General features: G+C 40.3%; 1 protein-coding gene across 1 annotated transcript in view; it reads left to right on the forward strand.

Annotated features, from left to right (window-relative positions):
* Positions 1 to 19,689, forward strand: part of PTPRF (protein tyrosine phosphatase receptor type F) — a 250,559-nt gene that overhangs the window by 54,248 nt on the left and 176,622 nt on the right. Inside the window, exon 3 of the mRNA XM_074152846.1 lies at positions 1,820 to 1,961. Within this exon, the coding sequence (XP_074008947.1) occupies positions 1,820 to 1,961 (142 nt within the window). The remainder of the gene's footprint in view (positions 1 to 1,819; positions 1,962 to 19,689) is intronic.

The following is a 19,689-nucleotide window of genomic DNA, read 5'->3' on the forward strand; positions in this document are numbered from 1 at the left end:
AACCTTATAGTGGATTTGGTACTTACTGTGGCTGACCGGAGGGCTGTGCCATATTATATGCATTTATATAAGCAATTTCATACCTTTATTCACATCAGTTTTGATCTGTAGTTGAGGTATTTTTACTGTGTTAGGAGACAGCGAATAATATGTTTATTTTTCTAGATAATTGCTAATTTTACCTCATTTCTAAGCTAGTCTTTATTTGGAGGAAAATTGGAAGTCAGTTGAAATGAAATAAATTAATAAACAAATCTGATGTACACATGCCGAGTTACTGCACAAAAGATGTATCTGTCATCAGAAATGTTGTTCATTTGCTAGTCTCAGTGTCTGCCAGGTCCTTAGTAGTTGTAGCTCCCTTCCTCACACAGAGTGTTTGTTCAAAGGATAGTAAGGGCAAAAGAGCTTTTCTGCTGTTTCATCTCTTAGCTTTTTTAGTCCTTACCACCAAAGTGAATTAATCTCTGCATCTGACTTTGTCTTGTTTTAAAATTTGGCAGTAGCCCTATCCTGTGTAAAGGTTTAGAAAGTTTAGCATTTTGTCACAGTTTCATACTTAATTTAAAATTGAGTATTTTAAAAAAATAAATTAGCAATTCCTTAAAATGTACTATGGTGATGTTCACATTTCTTTCTCCTGTCTGCTGCTACTTGACCCCAAATCAGGGGTTTTTGCAAGCTGTTTCTATTACGTAGAAATGAAGGGCTATTCCTTCCAGGGTGAGGATTAACAGATTTTCGGTCGTCTTGGTTATCTTTTGATTTCTTCCTATTTTTCCTGTTATCACAGAGTCTTGTGGTGCATGTTATTTTTCTCCTTCCTGTTTCCACTCATTTGGTCTTTGTGCTGTGAGGAGCGCTCCTGAACAGGGGTCTTAAAAACAGGGCCAAGGTTTTGCATGGGGGTAATGCAGGTCCAAGGTTGACATACATGTCTCTGGAACAAAGTCTCTTCATCTGCCCCTGCGGTTTCCAAGTGATGGGAGGGGGGCTTGTGCCTTTCCCTCATGCTGTCACCATCTGCAGCAGAGTTAATATTTCCATCTTTTGCTGTGCTCAGTAATAGGAGAAGGATGAGTTTGGCATTAACAGTGGCCTGAGGCTGTGCCTTCACATTCTTGCCATTAAGGAATAGCTTATACTGATCCAGCTGCAAACTAACAAATACCTCTTTTTTCCATGTAGAAGTTAAAGTCATGCATGCTACAGCTTAGCAGGATGGATGGAAAGGCAATGATTTATTAAGGACTTAATTTATTATGCTGGGGAAGGAATTGTAATTACATCATTGTTGATTATGCCGGAGTTGCAAAGTACCCAATGCTGAAGGACATTAAAAACCCTCATTTTCTGCTGGAGTTAGCATGCAGTGGAGGTGCTCAAGGTTTTATTCTAGTTTTGTTACTATTTTCCTCATAATCCCACAGGAGTATATCATTCTGCTCTTCCATCAAGGTGAAAGTTGGCACTAAATTGCTATCAGTGTGATTAGTAAAACCATTAGTGCAAATATGGCTCAGATGTTTTAAATCATCAGATCCACATCTTTATTACCAGGTTGATAATTTGTCAACCTTAATTGATTCATAAAGAACCTCATTGGATCTTCATTTGTTCTGGCCTCCTCAGAGGACAAATACGTTCTTGACTCTGAAATTCTTGTGTTTCTGGACTTGGAATGCTTGACTAATTGCATGGTATTTTATAGCTTACAGGGCTTGTTTTGTTTTGGGTTTTTAACCCCTGGATTGTTTTGACTTTCAGTTTTTAATGCAGAAGATATCAATAAAGCAGTGCTTTCTTTTCATTGCTAAAGGTTATTGAGTTTGATGATGGATCAGGATCAGTTCTGCGGATACAGCCCCTGCGTGTTCATCGAGATGAAGCTATCTATGAGTGCACAGCAACCAACAGTGTTGGGGAGATAAACACGAGTGCCAAATTAACAGTGTTAGAAGGTAAGTGGGAAGTTTTTTTCATGCCTTAGGTGACAGAAGATACGGCTTTGGCTTTGGTAGCTACATGTTGATGTGGTATTTTTAAGTGACATGGCGATATTCTACCTTGGTTTGGAAAAGCTGTGTTCTTCCTGTATCATTAGCTATAATTACTCCTAGTGATATAACCTAATCTTTTTGAGACAATCATGAAAGGATTGAAGATTCTGAATTTCCTTTAAAGTGTTTTAGTTGTATTGTCTGATTGAGGTGTGTCATTTCTAACTTGGAGGGCTACCTATAGAGGTATTTGTATACTTTTCTCATCTGTTTGCTTTGATACAATATCCATCTTCAGGGTATCTAAGAATTGCATTTGACAGTCAGAAACTTAATCTATGTTGCCTTCTGGATGAAATCGGCATAGCTCTTGAACAGATTTTCAGGTTGCTCTTCAGATCTTGAGTTTGATGTGGAATTCAGCTGGGTTTACTTTTCACTGTAGTCACAACTTGTTATTCTGTTTCTCCTGTTAAAGAATAGATTTTGATACTTGTCTGCTATATGAGCAGGTTTTATTTTGCTTGCTATGTTGTTTCTTCTAAACAAAATGTTTTGTGAAAGAACAGCGTATTAGATATAAAAAAAATCTTCTGATCAGTTGATGATTTTTTTATATTAGATTGTCGGAATTATTGTCTGCTTTTAAGGAAATGTGTTTTTTTTCCAGCACATCAGTGTGTTGTATTATTTGTTTATATATAGGCGTTTGTAAATCTACAGAGATGTTACAAATCCAGACCATTTGGCTGAATGAATTTTATTATTTAGTTTTTTTAACTTGTGTTTACTAAGACAAGCTAGAAGAGGCTTAGGCAAATTGCTTGGTGTATATGGATTGATGTAGAAACTTCTGAGGAATGAAAAAACTAGACTGGAAAGCATTTATTGTTGTATGATTTTGAACCAGAGGAGACTGGTTATCCCGTCGGTGAGCGTGCCAGCCATACATGACAAGTTACCTATTGTCCCTTGTTCTCCCATCCCCATTTATAGCATAGAGGTAATCATATTTTCCTCTCTGCTCTGTGACAAAGAATACATTGAACAACTGTAATGTGCTCAGACACTGTGGTGATGGGAATCATAGAAATCATTCAGTACTTGATGTGATTGTGTGTCTTGTTTCTGGAGGTGGGGCATCTTAAAAGATCAGCTTGCTCTTCAGTAGTAGTATTATTAAGAATAGGATAACAGGTGCTATGGACTTGAAAAATATCAGGGAGGTGGGGAATCAGATCTTTTCTGTTATTTCGTGCCTTTGCAGCCATGTATGTGAGCGCATAAAGCTCAGTGGAGCTCTTCCAGCAGTTTACACGTAGATCTGCATGTAAATGCTTCTTGCAACTGGATTTTTGTGATACTAGATACTTGAATACCCAACTGTTCCAAGCACATTCCTGTTTCCTTTGGTTGCAGTTGCCTTTATGTATCTTAGATATGTATGCACGTGCACACACATGCTAATAATTTATTTGCTCTGTGTTAAATGTTCAAAGGCCCAGAGAGACATGCATTGCATAAAGGAGCACAACAGTTATTTCTCAGCTCTGTGGTGCTCCCGCTGATTTTTCTGGTGAGGTAGAACTCACACCACCACATAAATAGGGAATATTAGGAAACACCAGAGACAGGAAAAGACATGTGTGCACACAATTTAAGAGCAACAGAAGCAAAAGTCACTACCCATCAGGCACAGAGCCTGCTTTTCTGTTTGGAAACTTCTTTTAATCAGGCGCAATGCTAGTTTAACATGATCCCGTAAGGTCAAAAATGATATGCAGGCTGGGGGCCTGTGTTTTCCTCTCTAACTGGAAAGTATCAGACCCCTTGCTGGACACCCTTGTGATGGGCAAAATTCAGAAACATTTGCTGTATAACAGTTTGTATATGCTCATGCGTATAGAGTTGTGAGCTTGATTACAGAGGATGAAGAGCTACATGTGACTCTTCTGTTGGCTTAACTGACGAAGAAGATGAGTTCTGTGTCTTTATTTAAAGAAGAACATTTTATGTTTCTCTTGCCTGAGATTTTCTATGGACAAGTCTGTGTTTTTTCAGTCCTGCTATCTTATTCTGTGTTGTCTGCCTTAGATTATGCTGTTTCTGCATTTTGGGAGTGCAAATTTTTTTATTATTAATATTCCTTTGTTTACTTACGTGTTGTCAAAGTGGATATTGCAACTCGGTGCCCTCGTTGTTGTTGTGTTTAGTCTAAACGGCCTCCAAAGAATAATGGTAAGTGTCCCACCTCTCTGTTATGCCATCACTTTCCTAACATGAATTTTGCAGAGGTATTTCAAAATGATGCATTTCATGTGGAACCTTTGATACCCTCAAGACTGTCAGCTAGGATTGCATTTTCCCTCTGCTTCTGGGGTTAAAATAATTTCTGTAATTGCTCTCAGGTGGCAGTTTGAATGATGCATACATTCTCTACTTTCTTTAAAGAATTTGACTAATGCAGTGGTCCCTGGTGCATGACAAAGCTCTATCATAGAAGTCCTCGTGGTTACATGCTGCTAAATACACAGCATGTATTGATTTTTACATTAAAAATCCTTTATAACAATAAGTTTTAATGCTTCTTCACAATTTGCTCTTTAGAACGTAGGCCTTAACATTAAATCCAGAAGTCGCAGTCAAGGTTTAGCAGGCTGTTATTAGATGTCTTTGTAGCTAACTAATTTGGAGCTTTATTTTATTTAGATTTCTACGATGTTTTACAGATCAGAGGCAGATAATCCTTTCTAATTGCTAACTTATTCCATTCTGAATATTAAGAGAGAAGCACGAGTCCAGTCTCCTGGAGGAATCGGGAATTCTCACATAAGTGAATCTCTTTTAACAGTTCAGTTCCCTACTACCCTTTCATTCTCTGCTCCCATGTCTCTCATTTTTCCCTTCTAACTGCAAATCCTATTGTGACCGAACTACGTATACTTAGTGTAACTGGAAATTATTTCTCGTGTTGATAGTAGGAGAAATATACGTGCATATACCTTCTCTTCTCATTTCTCCTGGGTAGCTGATAAGCTGAATTATGTATGAGTCATACTGAACATTTCTATCTCTTTTCCAATTATGACCTGAAGCAGCACAGAAGTACGTTCCTGCATGCCTGGCAGAGGAGGAAAGCAGTGCAGGGATGGGAGAGCTAGAATCAATACGCTGGCACACATTCCCAAGAAAAGCCTCAGGGACAGTTAGTGGCACTAACACATTAATAAATATATTATTCAGTGGTAACGTTGAGAATTACAGAGCTTTTTAAATAGGGAGATTATATGAAATGTGAGTAGGAAGGATGCCAGCATGGAAGACCGTGGCAGAAGGCTGATTGTAGGACTCTCTAAGTGGTGTCCTTCCACAAGACTCCTTGTATGTTCAGCATTGCGGCTGTATTAGGAAAGGTGATGATAACAGTGTTCATCTCTAGGTACCTGTATACCGAAGTATACCTTCACTCTGTGGTTTCCAGCACTCTCCAACCAACAGGAAGACAGGGAAAAACAGTGCAAAAGAAAAAAAGTCTTCATGGGACAGGGAGGAGTATATAAATTCTTTGGGAAAGGAGGGAGACTCAAATACAAAGGATATTATCAGCCTCTTCTCCCAGGACTTTCCAATTTGGACATTTGATTACGGGTTTTAATTTCCAGAATTAGGAAAATAATTGTAACTGGTCCGTTTATGCTCTGTGAGCAGTCTTTTTTTCAGTCCCCTGTAACCCAGAGGATACAGTCATATCCAAGTGGCACTGAATATATTCAGAGTTTCATTTCCCTTTGTTTTTAAGTAGGTTAAATGAAAATGAAAATACCATCTCCAATTTCCATTTCCAGCACTGATCTATGCAAATCCCCTATGCCTCTATCCCAGACTCCTAATCATGTGGCGTGTAGTTATCTGCCTGGAGAGTGCTGCCAGGCTCCACAGGAGAGCAGCTCCTGGTGAAGAGGACAACGGAAGAGCTGGGAAAAGGGTTGCTTGCCCACTGGGTTTCAGTCTCAAGGTAACCGGGGGGGTTAAGTTTTACTGGCTGGCTTTGTGTTGACAGAAGTCAAAGAAGTTTTGGTGTGTTTCAGTGGCGCCCTAAAAAGTTCCCAAGTGCAGCGGTTGTCCCGGCGTGGGAAGCACCTACACCTTACCGTAATTTGCTGTTTATTGAACCATGTCATGAGCTTAATTTCTTTCACCATCTGCCAGCTGGCATTCCAGTTCCTGGGGTTACCCTGTTTGAGATGCTGTAAATGATAAACATTTGACTGTTACAAATGATTTCTGTGGAGAGCTAGATCTCGGAAGGCCTGAAACAATATGCCCTTTTTGTAAACACTCTTCTAAAAGTGATTTTGTCATTGGAATAGTAAACAGAAGTTAGCTATGTTTAATCCTTGTTTATGTTTGGTTAGTTACAAAAGGATCAGTCAGATCATTGTACTTTGGCTCGTATTTGTCTTCATTGCTTTTGCATCTTTTTGCCAAGAAGAATTGCTAGCAATGTGTTATAAAATTGAAACAATTATAGGTGGGAAATTGAATCCATTTGGACGCGCTCATTCTGATTGTGTAAATGAATTAAGGCTCCCTGTACCCTGCTGTTCCTGGGATTGCTAGTACTCTCTTCATGTTTCTGGTCAGGAGAGGACAGGTCTTTCCTCTGCTTGTTTCATGTTCGTGAACTGTTCCAACTTCATTTGGTCTTTCCCTGGGAAGAAAGGCTGCTGTGGTGGCAGAGGTCCTATCCCTGTTCTTTGCTCTCTACACAAGCAATCCAATAGTACTTTCTATATAATACAGGCAGTTAATGGACCTCTGTAACTATTGTGTTTCCTAGAGCTGCAGCACAGTGAATGCCCACGTGCTTCAGTTCTTACGGAAATGTCCTAAAATACAGTGATGCACAGAGAAAGCCTGAGTATGTTTGTGTTAGATGCAAGTCCCATGCTTATTAAAAAGGAAACCATTAAGCCAGTTACTCATGGTGGCCTCACTGAGAAGTTTAGATTGTCACCTAGAAGAACGTAAATCCCAGTTCACGTGGACTTATGCTATTAAGGTATAAACAGTGTTCACAAGGAAAGAGCGTATTGTGCTGCTCAAGAGCAGGTTGCCTGGCATTGGTCTGGTAAGTCAATTTAGGAGACCTGTCATCCTGCGAAGAACTCTAGTAGTTTCTCAGGTACTGAACAGTGGCTAGAAGAATCCTGAAAGTTCAAGGGGAAAAAGGTGGTCTCTTGGTCCCATAGCATACAGAAGATTGAGCAGAATTGGTGATCTGTTTCAATTAGACCAAGAAAATTTACAGAGACTGTTTTACTTGTATCACCATTATCTCCCATGCTGTCAACACCTAGGCTGCCACTTTATCTGAAGAACTGTTTTCAGCTATTTAATTTTTGGTATCTATAGAGCACCTGTCATCTCAATCCAGGTGTGAAACTCCTCGTTCTCTTAATTTTATTTATTTACTTTCAAAGATGGAATTCAATAGGAACATTAGTGTTACCCTTAAAGTTTATTTTTTATAATATTTAACAAGAGTAGCTTTCTTGGCTGTGAAGGAGAGACAAAAGTTATTTTCTCAGATGAAGAAAAGTTTTAAGTGTTGTTGGTCTCTCCTCCAAACAGGAGAGTCAGCAGATCTTCAGAATGTATCAGACCCAAATGCCATAATTTCCATTTCTTATCTCTGTTTAAATGATTAACTAATGGCACATAACCATATAATGTATCCATGATAGCAAGTTCCATCAGAAGACTGCCATGCACTAAGGTTAACATCCAGGTTCATTCCACAAGTTTATGAAGCAAGAAATACAACCTTTGAAAAGTTTTATATGAAATATCACATAGTTAATGCCAACCTGAACCCTTCGGAGCTGTGCACTCCCATAAAACATCGTGTCTGAAAAGGTACTGACCTCTTAATCTTGAGAACATTTTTCTTTTACAGCAAGTGGCTGTTTCTGCATATTGCATCTCAAATGAGGTCCTATGAGATTACATCTGTAACAGGATGGGACGTTGTCACATTCTTACCAGCAAGCTAATGTCATCAATGATATTGCAACACCCAAAAGTAGCACCTGCAATTCAGGAGGAACTTCCCAGATGAAAACAACTGAGCTTTAAGAGTTAAACAAACAAGAAGGAAGTATATTCTACAGAATTCTACAAAAGCTCTAATGCATTGTTTTTATTGCCAAGTACTATGTAGCTTGAAGTTCTAAGTGTGCAGTTGTAGTAGTACCTGTGCAGCTATATCCTGTAAAAAGACTTCTCAGAGCTCCTTGTCTCACACGATTTATTCCAAGTTTGTTCAGCAGTTTATAAGCACTGACTTTGGTACTGAAAAACATTTCAGCTAAGAATTTTTGTTGCCAATAACAGTTGTCTCCTTTCTACTTGCCCCATTTCTCAAATCCCTTGTGAATATATTCAGAAACGTGGATGCTCATTCAGAGCCTTGTGGCAACCTACTGGTAACTTCTGTCTTTTATGAAAATTGATAATTGAGCCCTGAGCATTATTTTCTGTCTTTTCCTGGGCTCAGGGTGTAAAAGCAGGTTGCTTCTTACTCTGCGCTATCTTACAGCTTCCTGGGAGATTGTCGTGGAAAGTGTGTCAGGCTGTTCTTCTGCTCCTGTTCTGCAATCAAAATGTTCAGCCTATTCCAATAGGTAAATGAGGCACAAACAGATTAGTTTAACTCTCTGGCAGAGATGCACTCAGACAGGTTCCTGTCTTGTTGGGGAGGGCGTCCCTGTGGGTTGCCATCCCCCAGCTGAGTCCAGGGGATGGCCAGATGACTGCTTCTGCATCTCTGTTCTAGTTTGAAATCAGACAGGTTAGATTAAATCGTCTGTGGTTTAAACTAATCTGTTTTGACTCTCTGTTGGAACAGATCATCGGTCCCAGCTGGGAGGCAGCAACCACCAGCACTGCCTTTCACGTCACTGCAGAAAGGCTGGCATTCCCATGTGCCCCGAGCCCTGTGGCCACAACAATGTCTGAAAGCTTAGACAGGGCTGGGATTTTGATGGTGTTGGTGGGCAGTAAACCAGGGTGGAAACCTTGGCTCAGGCCTAGGCTAAAAAGAGTTGTAGCCTAAAAAGGGTGGGAGAGTGAAGCAACAAAGTGAAGGCTGCCAAGGAGATGTGTGTCCCATGAGTTTTTTGGACTAGATACTATGGAGGAAGAAAAGGCAAGAATAACATAGGTATAATGTAACAGATTGTAAATCTTTGAACTAGATGATCTTTAAGGTCCCTTCCAACCCAAACCATTCTATGATTCTATGATTTATTGGGAAAATACAGGTGTTTAGGTTGAGATGTGTGCTAGCTGATGGCCTAATCTGTACCAGAAAGTGGCTAAGTAAGCCCCCCCTTGCAGTAAAATCCCCACATCATTTCATAGACAATCTGCCCATCTTCAGTTCTCCTGGTCTTAGTGGTCCTAGTCTGCACCTGTTCTTGTTTGATTTCAGGTGCTTTTTTTTGAACATGCCCAACTAAAGATGTGTACACAAGAAGCCTTGCAAGTATCTCTTCAAAAGCACTGATGGATCCATGGATTTTGGAGATACACCATCAGATGTATGGTGGGGTGTCATAGTTGTCATAGTTGTTTTTTTCATTCATTCGGTCACTGGCTAGCGTAGCCTCTCTGTGGTTCTCTAATGTGCCCATGTTTGTTTTCTCTCCTCTTGTTTCCAAGCAGTATGTGCCAGGATTATAGCAAAAATTCTTAGTATTTCTCATGTTTGTTCCTAATATCCCTGTCACTTAAGGTGATTTGGCTTTTCTTGCTTGATTTTTTTGACTGTCCTCTTTATTTACAGCATCTCCACAATGCCATCAATTTAATACCCGCCTTTTGTGTAGAGGTTGTTAATGCATCTAGTCATTTCAAAACTGATATTTGAGGAACTTGTTTATAGAGACCATTGTTGCACTACTAATAAAAAAATTTTGAACAAGAGAGTAGAGTTGATTAGGTGTCAGTGAGCCCTGATTTGGCTCTCAAAATGTTTATTTGATAATAACTAGGCTGAGGCTGGACCTAGTGACTCTCGGATAATAAATTGAGTTTGGAGGACTGGCAGTCAGAAGAAAATACTTGCATTAATGAATTGTGTATACATGTAGAAGTCTTTCAAAGGAAAAAAAAGACAGGAAAACCCACAATTATAACTTAATCAGTTTCTTATTGTAAAAGGCACTTTAATGGAAATATACTTAGTTCATCTGGAACGGGCAAACAAGAAGTTAGTTCCTTTAGAGAATTTGAGTAACTGTCATTGTAAACCTTGTCAGAATCAAAAATCGCATTTCTTGTCAGATTTAACATCTATTGGTGACCATTAGAAGCTAAAATAATTGATCTTTATCATCAGATGTTTCAAAAGACCTTTGTTATTGCTGGATCACTTTCAAGATGCCTTGCTCTGAGAGTGTATGTAGCAACCTGTTATTGACAGATGTGCTCTCTGTAGCTTGTATGTCAGTCCTGCTGATATCTCCCGCTGACTAATAAAGTTAGTTGCTGGTATGTATTTGTAGTGTCTTTGAAGTCTGTTAGGTTATGGAACAGCCTTCTGAAAGAGTTAGTAGCTCATTGTTTGAACTATTGGAAATTAACGTGAAAGACTGCTTGATAATGCCATATGGATTATCCGCTTTGGTTCCAAGGAAAAAAGGAAGGGCAAAAGCAAGATGTCCTGGAAAGCCTTGCTGAGTCCTTAACTACTTTGCCAAAATTATCTTCTGTATCTGCTCATAACTGAGAGACTCTTTGCTCAAAGCTTAGTGACCTGTTGTCATTTGCTGGTATGCCATGACTCACACAGGTACTTAAGAAGACATAGCACCACAGTGATCTTCTATAACTTCTTCTGCAGAAGTGGGAGAATATATCCACTTAATAGAACTGGAGAGTAAGTTCTTAAATGGAAAATGGAGCATGGAGAGAACAGAATGTGATAACCATGACCATAGGGAATGCAGTGCTTACAGCTATGAAAGCATAAATCTCTGCATGCAAGAAAGTTTCTGTATAGTCATCTTGGGCTTATGTTCTGTGCCTTATCTTCTTCCTCTCACTAAAACAAAAATCACAGCCCCAATTAAATCATTCTTGGAGAAATCACTATTTTAAAATGAAAGCCAGAAGTACGTGGAACTGGAATATCAACGCATGCTAATAAATCTGTAGCAACAACAGCAGTTCAGAAGAGAGGATGTCCACGTAGGGAATAGTATGCTTCATGTGTCACTTACCATAAAGAACGTTTCACAAGCACTTTAACTTCCTCTCCTGCCGAAAAAGGAAAATCACATAATTGCCACTGATGGGGACACCTTTTGGTCTTGGTCTGAGATGTGGAGTGTAAAAAACAAAGTTGGCTTTGTATTAAAGACCTTTAATATTGATCATTCTGACAGCTGGTTTCTGTGCATCATGCTTATTCACTAGTCCCACATCTAGTTGTCCTTACTGATCTCTTGTTGGTCTCGTATTGTTTTTATACAGTCTGGTGTCAGGAAGGCTCTACATTTGTGATGCTTATTAAAATGCAGGGCCCAGATAATGAGCAAAAGGAATAATTGGCCCTAATTTTGGATGCAAGGAAGTAATTATTGTGACCGTTCATTGTTAATTTGCTATTTGAGCTGTTAGTGACTAAAACACATTTGGTATAAAGATAATCTAAAATACATGCATTCCAGTTGCTGTCTTAGAAGCTCAGAGAATCTTTATAGAAGTATTAATCTTCTAGTAAAACGACACCTTCCCCATAGAGTTCTCTAACAGCTGTTTATCCTAGTGGATATTTCAGTTGGATAATAAAGTAGTGACTCTTTCTGGCACTCTCACCTGCTCAGATTCTTTCTGCCCAGAGCTCCAGAATAGCTCTTTCAAATCCTTTATTCTAAGGAAAAGCAGCGGGTGTGAGGTATAATAAGATCTGTCTTTTCAAGATCATCTAGTGCCCTGATGAGGCAGGTTGGATGATGCCATGGGAAAACACTGCAGTGTATTCATCTGTTGTCCTAATCCTGTGCTCTGTTCCTTCAATCCTTTTATCACAAGGGTCCAGCCTGGATGAAACTTTTCCAAGTTCTTGGTGTATGAGTTGAGTGGAGAAGTCTAAATAGCAATCAGAGCTATAACTTTATCCAGCTGTACTGTATGAATGTTCGCTGTTGTGTTGCTGTTCCAGGCTGGGACTGGGGAGAATTTCCCTGCGATAAGAGTGCCTGTGAGCACAGGATGCAGAATGCTTTAAATAAAACTAGCTGCACAAAGCACTTTACGCAACAGAACTGGCATTATGACCTTTTAGCTACTTTGAGACCACTGGAAAGGCATTGGAAACATTAACCTGTTGGAGACCTTAAAAACCCAAAGACTTGTTTTTTGGTACTGCAGCTCCAAAATGGTGCTTTGTTTACGAGCAAGGAAAATCAAGCAAGGAAAGCACTGCAATTTATTTTTCTATATCTCTTTGATTTAGACAATGCCACAGTTGGTCCCAGCGAGGAGAAAATCTTTGGAGAGAGAACAGAAATCATAAATATATTGATGAAAAATGCATAAACTGCACACAGGGTGGTATTAACAAAAGCTGTTGCAGGGGAAGGTAATGAATTGGGGAATGCATAGTCCAAGATGACAGGATATCCAGTATAATGAAGGGCAGGCAAAGGAGGTCAGGAGGAGGAACAGAATGAGCTTTTTAAAGTGAGCCCGCATCTTGCTTCAAGTCCCAGCAGGGAAGAGTAGTGCGTGCCAGCAGTGCTACCATTTGAGGAAGTGCCTTCCAGATGGAGCTCCATGCCTAACATGTGACAAACAGGCCAGGCAGAGCAGAGAGTTTGCTGTCCCTTGGAGCCTGTCTGGAGGGGAGACGAGAGACCAGTTGAACCCCTGGCAAATACCAATCCACGGAAAGCCTACATATGGTAGAGATCAAAATGGTTCAACTGGAAGAGTGAAGAGATCAGCAGGGAGTGCCCTTGCTTGCACGGACCATTCTCTGCGAGAAGATTGGGTGGGTGTTGTCTTCTGTCTCTTGCTGGGAGGTTAATTGGCACAGCTTGTTTTTTCCTGCAAGAATATCACTGACGGGAAACTTAGCTAGATTATGCATGTAGATGTTTCAACAGCAAACCCAGCATTGAGCTGTTGAATGGGTTGAGGCCAGGGGGATCTCAGTGTGTGTTCTTTACAAATAAATGATTTGGTTGCTTGGTTTTGGATATGCATTTGTCCTTTCAAAAAGTATCATTGCAGAGAACCTTTGCTGATGCTTTGCCTGCAGGAATAATGTGGCCTCATGGAAAAAATAGCAGTTGTTTTGCCTAGAGGTAGTAGGCTTAATCAGAATCCACCTGATTGGCATGTAGCACACGTCCTAGCGTTATAACTTCTGCCTGCCATGTGCTCATAGTCCTGATCAAGAAATTGCTGATCAGATGAGTAGTATCTAGACTTGAATTTAGCAAACATGAATAAAATCTATCTTTTGCAGTAGGACTTTCAAAAGGGTGGAAAAAAAGGAAAAGATTCTGAACGATTCAAGTTTTTACTAATTAGACACTAAAAATAATAGAAGTGTTAAAAAAATAATAAAATAAACCCTTAGCTCTTGCCCCAGGCGTGAATTTACTAGGTTTAGTTTGTTGTTCAATTCGGTTCATTGATCTTGTCACAATTGATGAATCGTTAAGTTGTGACTACTGTAGAAATTACAATGCACAGATGTAGCTGTACTGCACATCTGTGTGTTCCCAATGTGTTAATGATTCAAAAATGCACTTTCAGTCTGGCCATCCACTGTGCTTCAAGTGCCAACTGACATTTTGTATTACTGAGACATTTGTTGTGGTTGGCAGAGGGAAAGTCTTTTGGTTCTCCTTGTACTTTTTTTGGTTACTTTTATCCATATTTCAGTTAGCTAGATTTGATTTTCCCAGCAACCTTGGCCTTGCAGAGCACGAGTTGCGATGTCTGTCTCTTTCTGCAGGCTGCCACCTTTTTCAATGTCATGTGCTTTCTCATGGTGTTTGCTTGCAGCAGATGGGGTTATTTCCTGCGCTGAGTCATGAGGAACATGTCAGGCTCAAAAGCAGGATTTGCTGGTTTTCTAACTTGCTCAAGATTCTGAATTTTAATTTTTGAAGTTTGACTGAGATGTTGTTGACTTAGTTCCTAGCTTAGTGCTAGCAACTCAGTTTATCTAAAGCTTCTCGTCATAGCAGGTCCCAGAAGACCTCAAAAACTGTCAGTGTGTTGACTTACAGGCTGATTGGCACCAGCAATTCAACAATGTGTGGTAACACTGTGAAACAACATGACTGCTAAACCTACCTTTAGCTGCTTCTCCTAATTCAAACCACTCTTCAGACTGGTCCTTATTAGAGACTTGTATTTGATCAAAGCAGAAATTTGAGGAGTTGTCTGTCTGATGCAGCGTGGCTTTGCATTGATAAAGCAAGCTATGGCCACTCTTAATAGTCTGTATTGTGTAGTTAATGCATTTCCTTGTGATTACGTTCTGTCTCTAATACCACTTTCTACTGCGGACAAGCCCATAAGACTCCTCTTGCTTCAGGCCTTTCAGGGACTACCCAGGGAGAGCAGACTGCATCACTTCAAGCACATAGTAGCCAATGTACCTGGCTCTGTATCCATTTCCAATTTGATCATAGCTCTGTGGTAAGAAGGTACTTGTCTAGCATCTCTCACTTGCATTCTCTTTGTTTCAGCCATACAGATATTTCTGAAAGCTAGACTAAAGGATGTCTTTAAGAAATTAAATACTGTATTATCAAAAAAAAGTGCAAAGCAACTGTGAGTCCGGCAATATCTGTTCAATTTATTCCAATAATATTTAATTCTAGTTGAAACTGTATAATCTCAACTTTAATAGAAGCCATTTGGCTTTTTCTGAGACTGTAAACCCTCTTTTCTGCCCTATCTCTCTGAGATCCACTTTTCCACATACACTTCTGGAAATTCTTTTCAACATGCTGAGCAGTTTGAGCTTGGTGAGCCCCAGTTGTATGGCCTGTTTTCTTGCTTCTGGCTTGCTTTTGCAGCTCATCTTGAAATTCTCCGTGCTGTATCTGTGCTCTTCTAGAAATGCATGCGTTGCAATTCACACCGTATTTTACTGCATTAAGAAACAGCCGCAATGATTCAAACTGAAGGTCAGTCTATTCCGTTGTCTTTTCCAGGAGCTAGTGCTGGATGCCAGGGGTGTCTTAAGTGTGGAGCATGCTTATAGCGACAAGTCCTCCAAATCTATGCTTCTCTAGCCTCTACTGATATGTACCTCTGGTGTTTTTGAGCTAGAGATAGTGGTTTTAGTCAAACTAATGAAAGAAATATCTAGCTACTCTTTGAACTTTTAACTTACAGTGTGCATTATATCCCATAGCAAGACTTTTCGCAGCTTAACTATGTGCTCTGTGAAAAAATACCTGTTAATTGCTAATATTGTTTGATGCCCTGTAGTCTTTGTATAAGAAGGGACAGTGGATTGTTATTATCAGAAAGGACTCTGGATTTAATAGCTTTTTATTACACCCATCCTTGTGTGTGTCTTTCATACTAGAAAGTGCTGGTCTGTTTAGCTGTGGCCTCACATATGTTGTTCACAACAGCAAAATCCTGCATCCTCATCCAGTAGGAATGGCTGGGCAGCAGCCCGGAGTTGCTTTACCTTTGCTGTGACAGTATGCGTAGTGAATATTGTGAGCCCTTTGAGTTGCCATCTTCCAGGACTGTCTCCCATCTTGCGGGTTGAGCATATGTTTTTGCTTGTTCCTGTGGCAACCGAGAACACATCTGGAAAACTCTAGAATCTCTCTTTGTCCAGGTGAGTCAGTGCACAGGGTCAGACTAGATAGAAGATGAAACCCGGGGGGGAGGTTGTGATGTGCACTAGGAAGAAACTGGCCTCAATTAACTCACAAGGCACTTTTTTTTTTTTTTCCCAAATTCATTGTGTTCAGATTACTTTGTACTCTTTTGTATTCAGATATAATCTGTTGGATGTTGCCTCTTTAATTCTGCGCAGTTCGCAGCAGTAGCCTGTCTTCGTTATTTATAATCCTAAGATCTCTCGTGTTTGTGAAGCAGGCCTGCAGCGGGATGTGCTTTGCAGCTTGCCTCAGTAGCTATGATGAGGGGAAAAAGCTCTAAGGCCTTTTTGGGCAGCTGTGGAAGGCTGCACCCAGGTCTTCCTTACATCAGTTTTCACAGCAGAAGCACGCACGTCCCTCATCTCCAGACTTGACCTAAGGGCTTTTGCCCAGCAAAGGGAAATCTCAAAAGCTGCCAAGCACCAAGGCGGTTTTCCACTCCCTACAACGGCACCTTGCTAAAATTCAGCTCAGGATCAGTGGACCTGCCCTAATTAATGTTCAGGCTCCCCAGTTCAAGATTTTGAGCTACTTGATGCAAATGAAGGACAGTAAGTGACAGTAACCCATTGAGACTTGATTGAAGCCAGCTTCTCATTTTTTCTTAGAACATTTAGTCCTAACGCAAGTGAGATGTTATTTGTCAGTTATGCAGTTATGGAGTAAATTGAGAAGTGAGTGGAGCTGAGCCAGACAGAGCTGGTGCTTTTGATCTTTTGTTGCTCTTTTATATACAGAAAGGCAAGAGGCCTCAGGGGTGTCCTGTCTAGTCCTGTGCTACCATATGGTCCCCTCACCTGACCAATGGCACATGCATAAAAGGTGTCCATAAAAAAAAATTGGTGCGTTTAACAAAACTGTCTGAAACATAAGTTAAGTCACAAAACTTGACAGCTCATCTTCTCCACCTTCCTAACGACTGTGTCACTAATATTCATTGAAGCATAGAATTGAAATGCCTTCTCTTATCACTTAACCTGTTCTTTTATGGTATACATTTTTTAAAAAAATTGCAGCACTGTTGTCCTTTAGATTAGAGCTGCTATTCTAAACCTGGCAAGTGTTGTTTTTCTGTGGCTGAAAAATGAATCTGCAGAATCTGAATATAACCTAGTGATTCATTACTTTATGCACTTTTCAGTTTATTGAGACGTGAAGTGCTGGATCTTACAGAAACTGGACCTCACTGCCAAATAACAAATTTTGAACTTGTTCTCCTTGTGACATTAATTGCTAATTTACAGCTGCTATGGAGGAGCAGGTAGAGTGGTGCAGGCACAAGATTCACCGGCAGAAATTACCCAGACTCCATCGTTATGCAGTTAACAATGACCCCGTAGCGCTACTGTTAGCATGACCCTTTCAGCATTTTTTTAAGTTATTTTGGCATTTCTTGTAGTAGGCCATTCTGTCTTCAAGACATTCTTGACAGATACTCATTAAAGATTGTGATCTTTAGAGATGAGGCTTTGTAGTTAAATACAAGTTTCAGTAGAGTTATGGCTAAACCATAGGAAATTTTGTTGGTGTTTCTCCCCATCACCACTGTGTCTCCCAGACTATTTTTCAGTCCCAGGCAGGGAGGGGAAGTGTACATTGTTTCTAATTGAAATGCTACTGTGTTTCCATTTACCAAGTACCATTTAAGTGAGTAAATATGCAGAAGTCCAAAGTTTGTTTGAAATAGAAGTACAGCTCCTTAGGTTGCTGGTGCTTATCTTCAGTCTGCTGGTCAGCTGTCTTAGATTATAACCTTCTACTTCAACAAGAGAATTAATCGCAGCCTTTTGGTTATTCACATCCCACAATATTTTTTATAAAAGAGATTGCCTATCATCTGCTGATGCTTTTTGGAAAGGAGAGCGTAATTCTGTTATTCGAGACATGTTTGTCTGTATGTATCGTGTCAGCTGCTCTGTGCAGCAGTGCAGGGTGGGCATCCCACTTGCTCCTCTCCCAACAGAGTTCTTGATTTTCATAAAGATATTTTGCCAGCTGCCTCACCAGTCTGGCTTTAAGTGATGTGTAGAGGGTTCCCTCTATGAGCTCTGAGGATTTTCCAAACAAAATGGTTTGGAAATTATATTTCGCAAATTCTAAATTCTGACCAAAGCAGGAGCAACAAATGTTTGTAACCTATTGCCTTTAGTTAGAGCTTCATTTCTTAGTGCTGAGTATTTCCACCAGTCAGAGCAGCGTTCCTTGCTCTAGCATCTAGATATGATTGAGGGGTGCTACTTCTGTAACTGTACCCGAGGTGGCTCTTCTTCATGTGGGATTAACTCAATAGTTTTTTACGCCAGAAACATAATCTGCTACTCAGATCCTGAAACAATTCTAAGTGGAAAAGTCCTGGATAAAAAAGTGAAGTGAGTCTTGCGATGTCTGTCTTGTGGTGCAACTTGAGTTGGTTTCCTGGATGGCATCAGAGGAGGAAGGTTCAGCTTGCGGAGAGGGCACAGCAACCTCGTGGGCCATTGTTTACTGCATCATTAGAGTGATGAAGGTTCTGATTGCGGAGCCTCGTAGAAGACCCCATGAAACAACCTGTATCTGTGGCACAGGGTAACGCAGAAACAAAATGATCGCCAGGACTATCGCTGGTTACAGCATAATCGTGATTTGACTCTTGAGGAGATCAGGCGGGGAAAAAACCCGATTTTGGAGGCCTGTGTCTTGCTGAATGTGTGCTATGGAAGAGCCTCTGCCTTAGCCTGGGGCACTGCATGGGAAAAAATGTGCAGGAGCTTGTGTGAAAATACAGCGTGTGGGTGATGAAGCATTGCGGGTGCCTGGAGAGAGTCAGCACCTCAGTAGAACATCGTATATCAGGGAGAAGCGTGAGTCTTTCGAACAGAAAAATTGTGCAGTCTGTTGTCTTGGAGAGCACGGGGTAATAGCTGGGCAGCCCTCACTGTATGGCCAGGCTTCAGCAATTTAATATTGCTCATCTTCACGGCTCTGCCTGACAAGGATATACTCTTATTCTGTTGTGCATTAGTATAACCCAAAGAGCATTTCCAAGGAGCTTCTCAAATCTTTTTAAGATACCTGCTGTTGAGGCGCCGCAACATTCAGAATGTTAAATGCTGAAAGATGCTTAAAGAAACAAGGAGTTTTATCATGTGAATATTTGCTTTTTAAATAAAATAGCTACTACTGGTAGGAAGGAAAGAAAAAAACAAAAACAAAACTCCAGCACGTTCTCAGGCAAATTACTGGCACAGATTCACTAGTTAAAAGTAGGGAAGGTCCTGAAGTGTAATGAAGTGAATCACTTATGACCAGCTTTATGGTGGTGTAATTTGACATTTACTTTCAATGGTAAATACAGAAAATGATAGTGAAATGTTGAAAATGCGATGTATCATAAAAGTTACAGCCTCCTCATCAAGTTTATTATGCTTTGGGAGATACAGGGTCTTGGTTGCTTCCTGGAATAGTTAAGATGTTTAAAATTTAGACACTGAAATGTAAGCTAGTCCTTTGCTACCTGTACGTTTGAGGTGGTCAAATATCAGCATAATTACGCAGCCGACCAGTTCTGCTCGAGTGCCCATTGCCCGCAATTGGCTGCGCATCAGTTGGTCATGAGCTGCAGGTTTCCACGGAAACTGCATGTACCACTACCTGTGAATAATTGAGAATGGCAGCTGTAATGAGAGAATTTGGGGCAAATTGTGTAAATATTCGTAGCTAGATTACAGTGGTAAAATATTTTCACTCTAGATGAAGATTTAACTTCCAGG

This window comes from Numenius arquata, chromosome 8 (assembly GCF_964106895.1).
Source record: "Numenius arquata chromosome 8, bNumArq3.hap1.1, whole genome shotgun sequence".
Lineage (NCBI taxonomy): Eukaryota > Metazoa > Chordata > Aves > Charadriiformes > Scolopacidae > Numenius > Numenius arquata.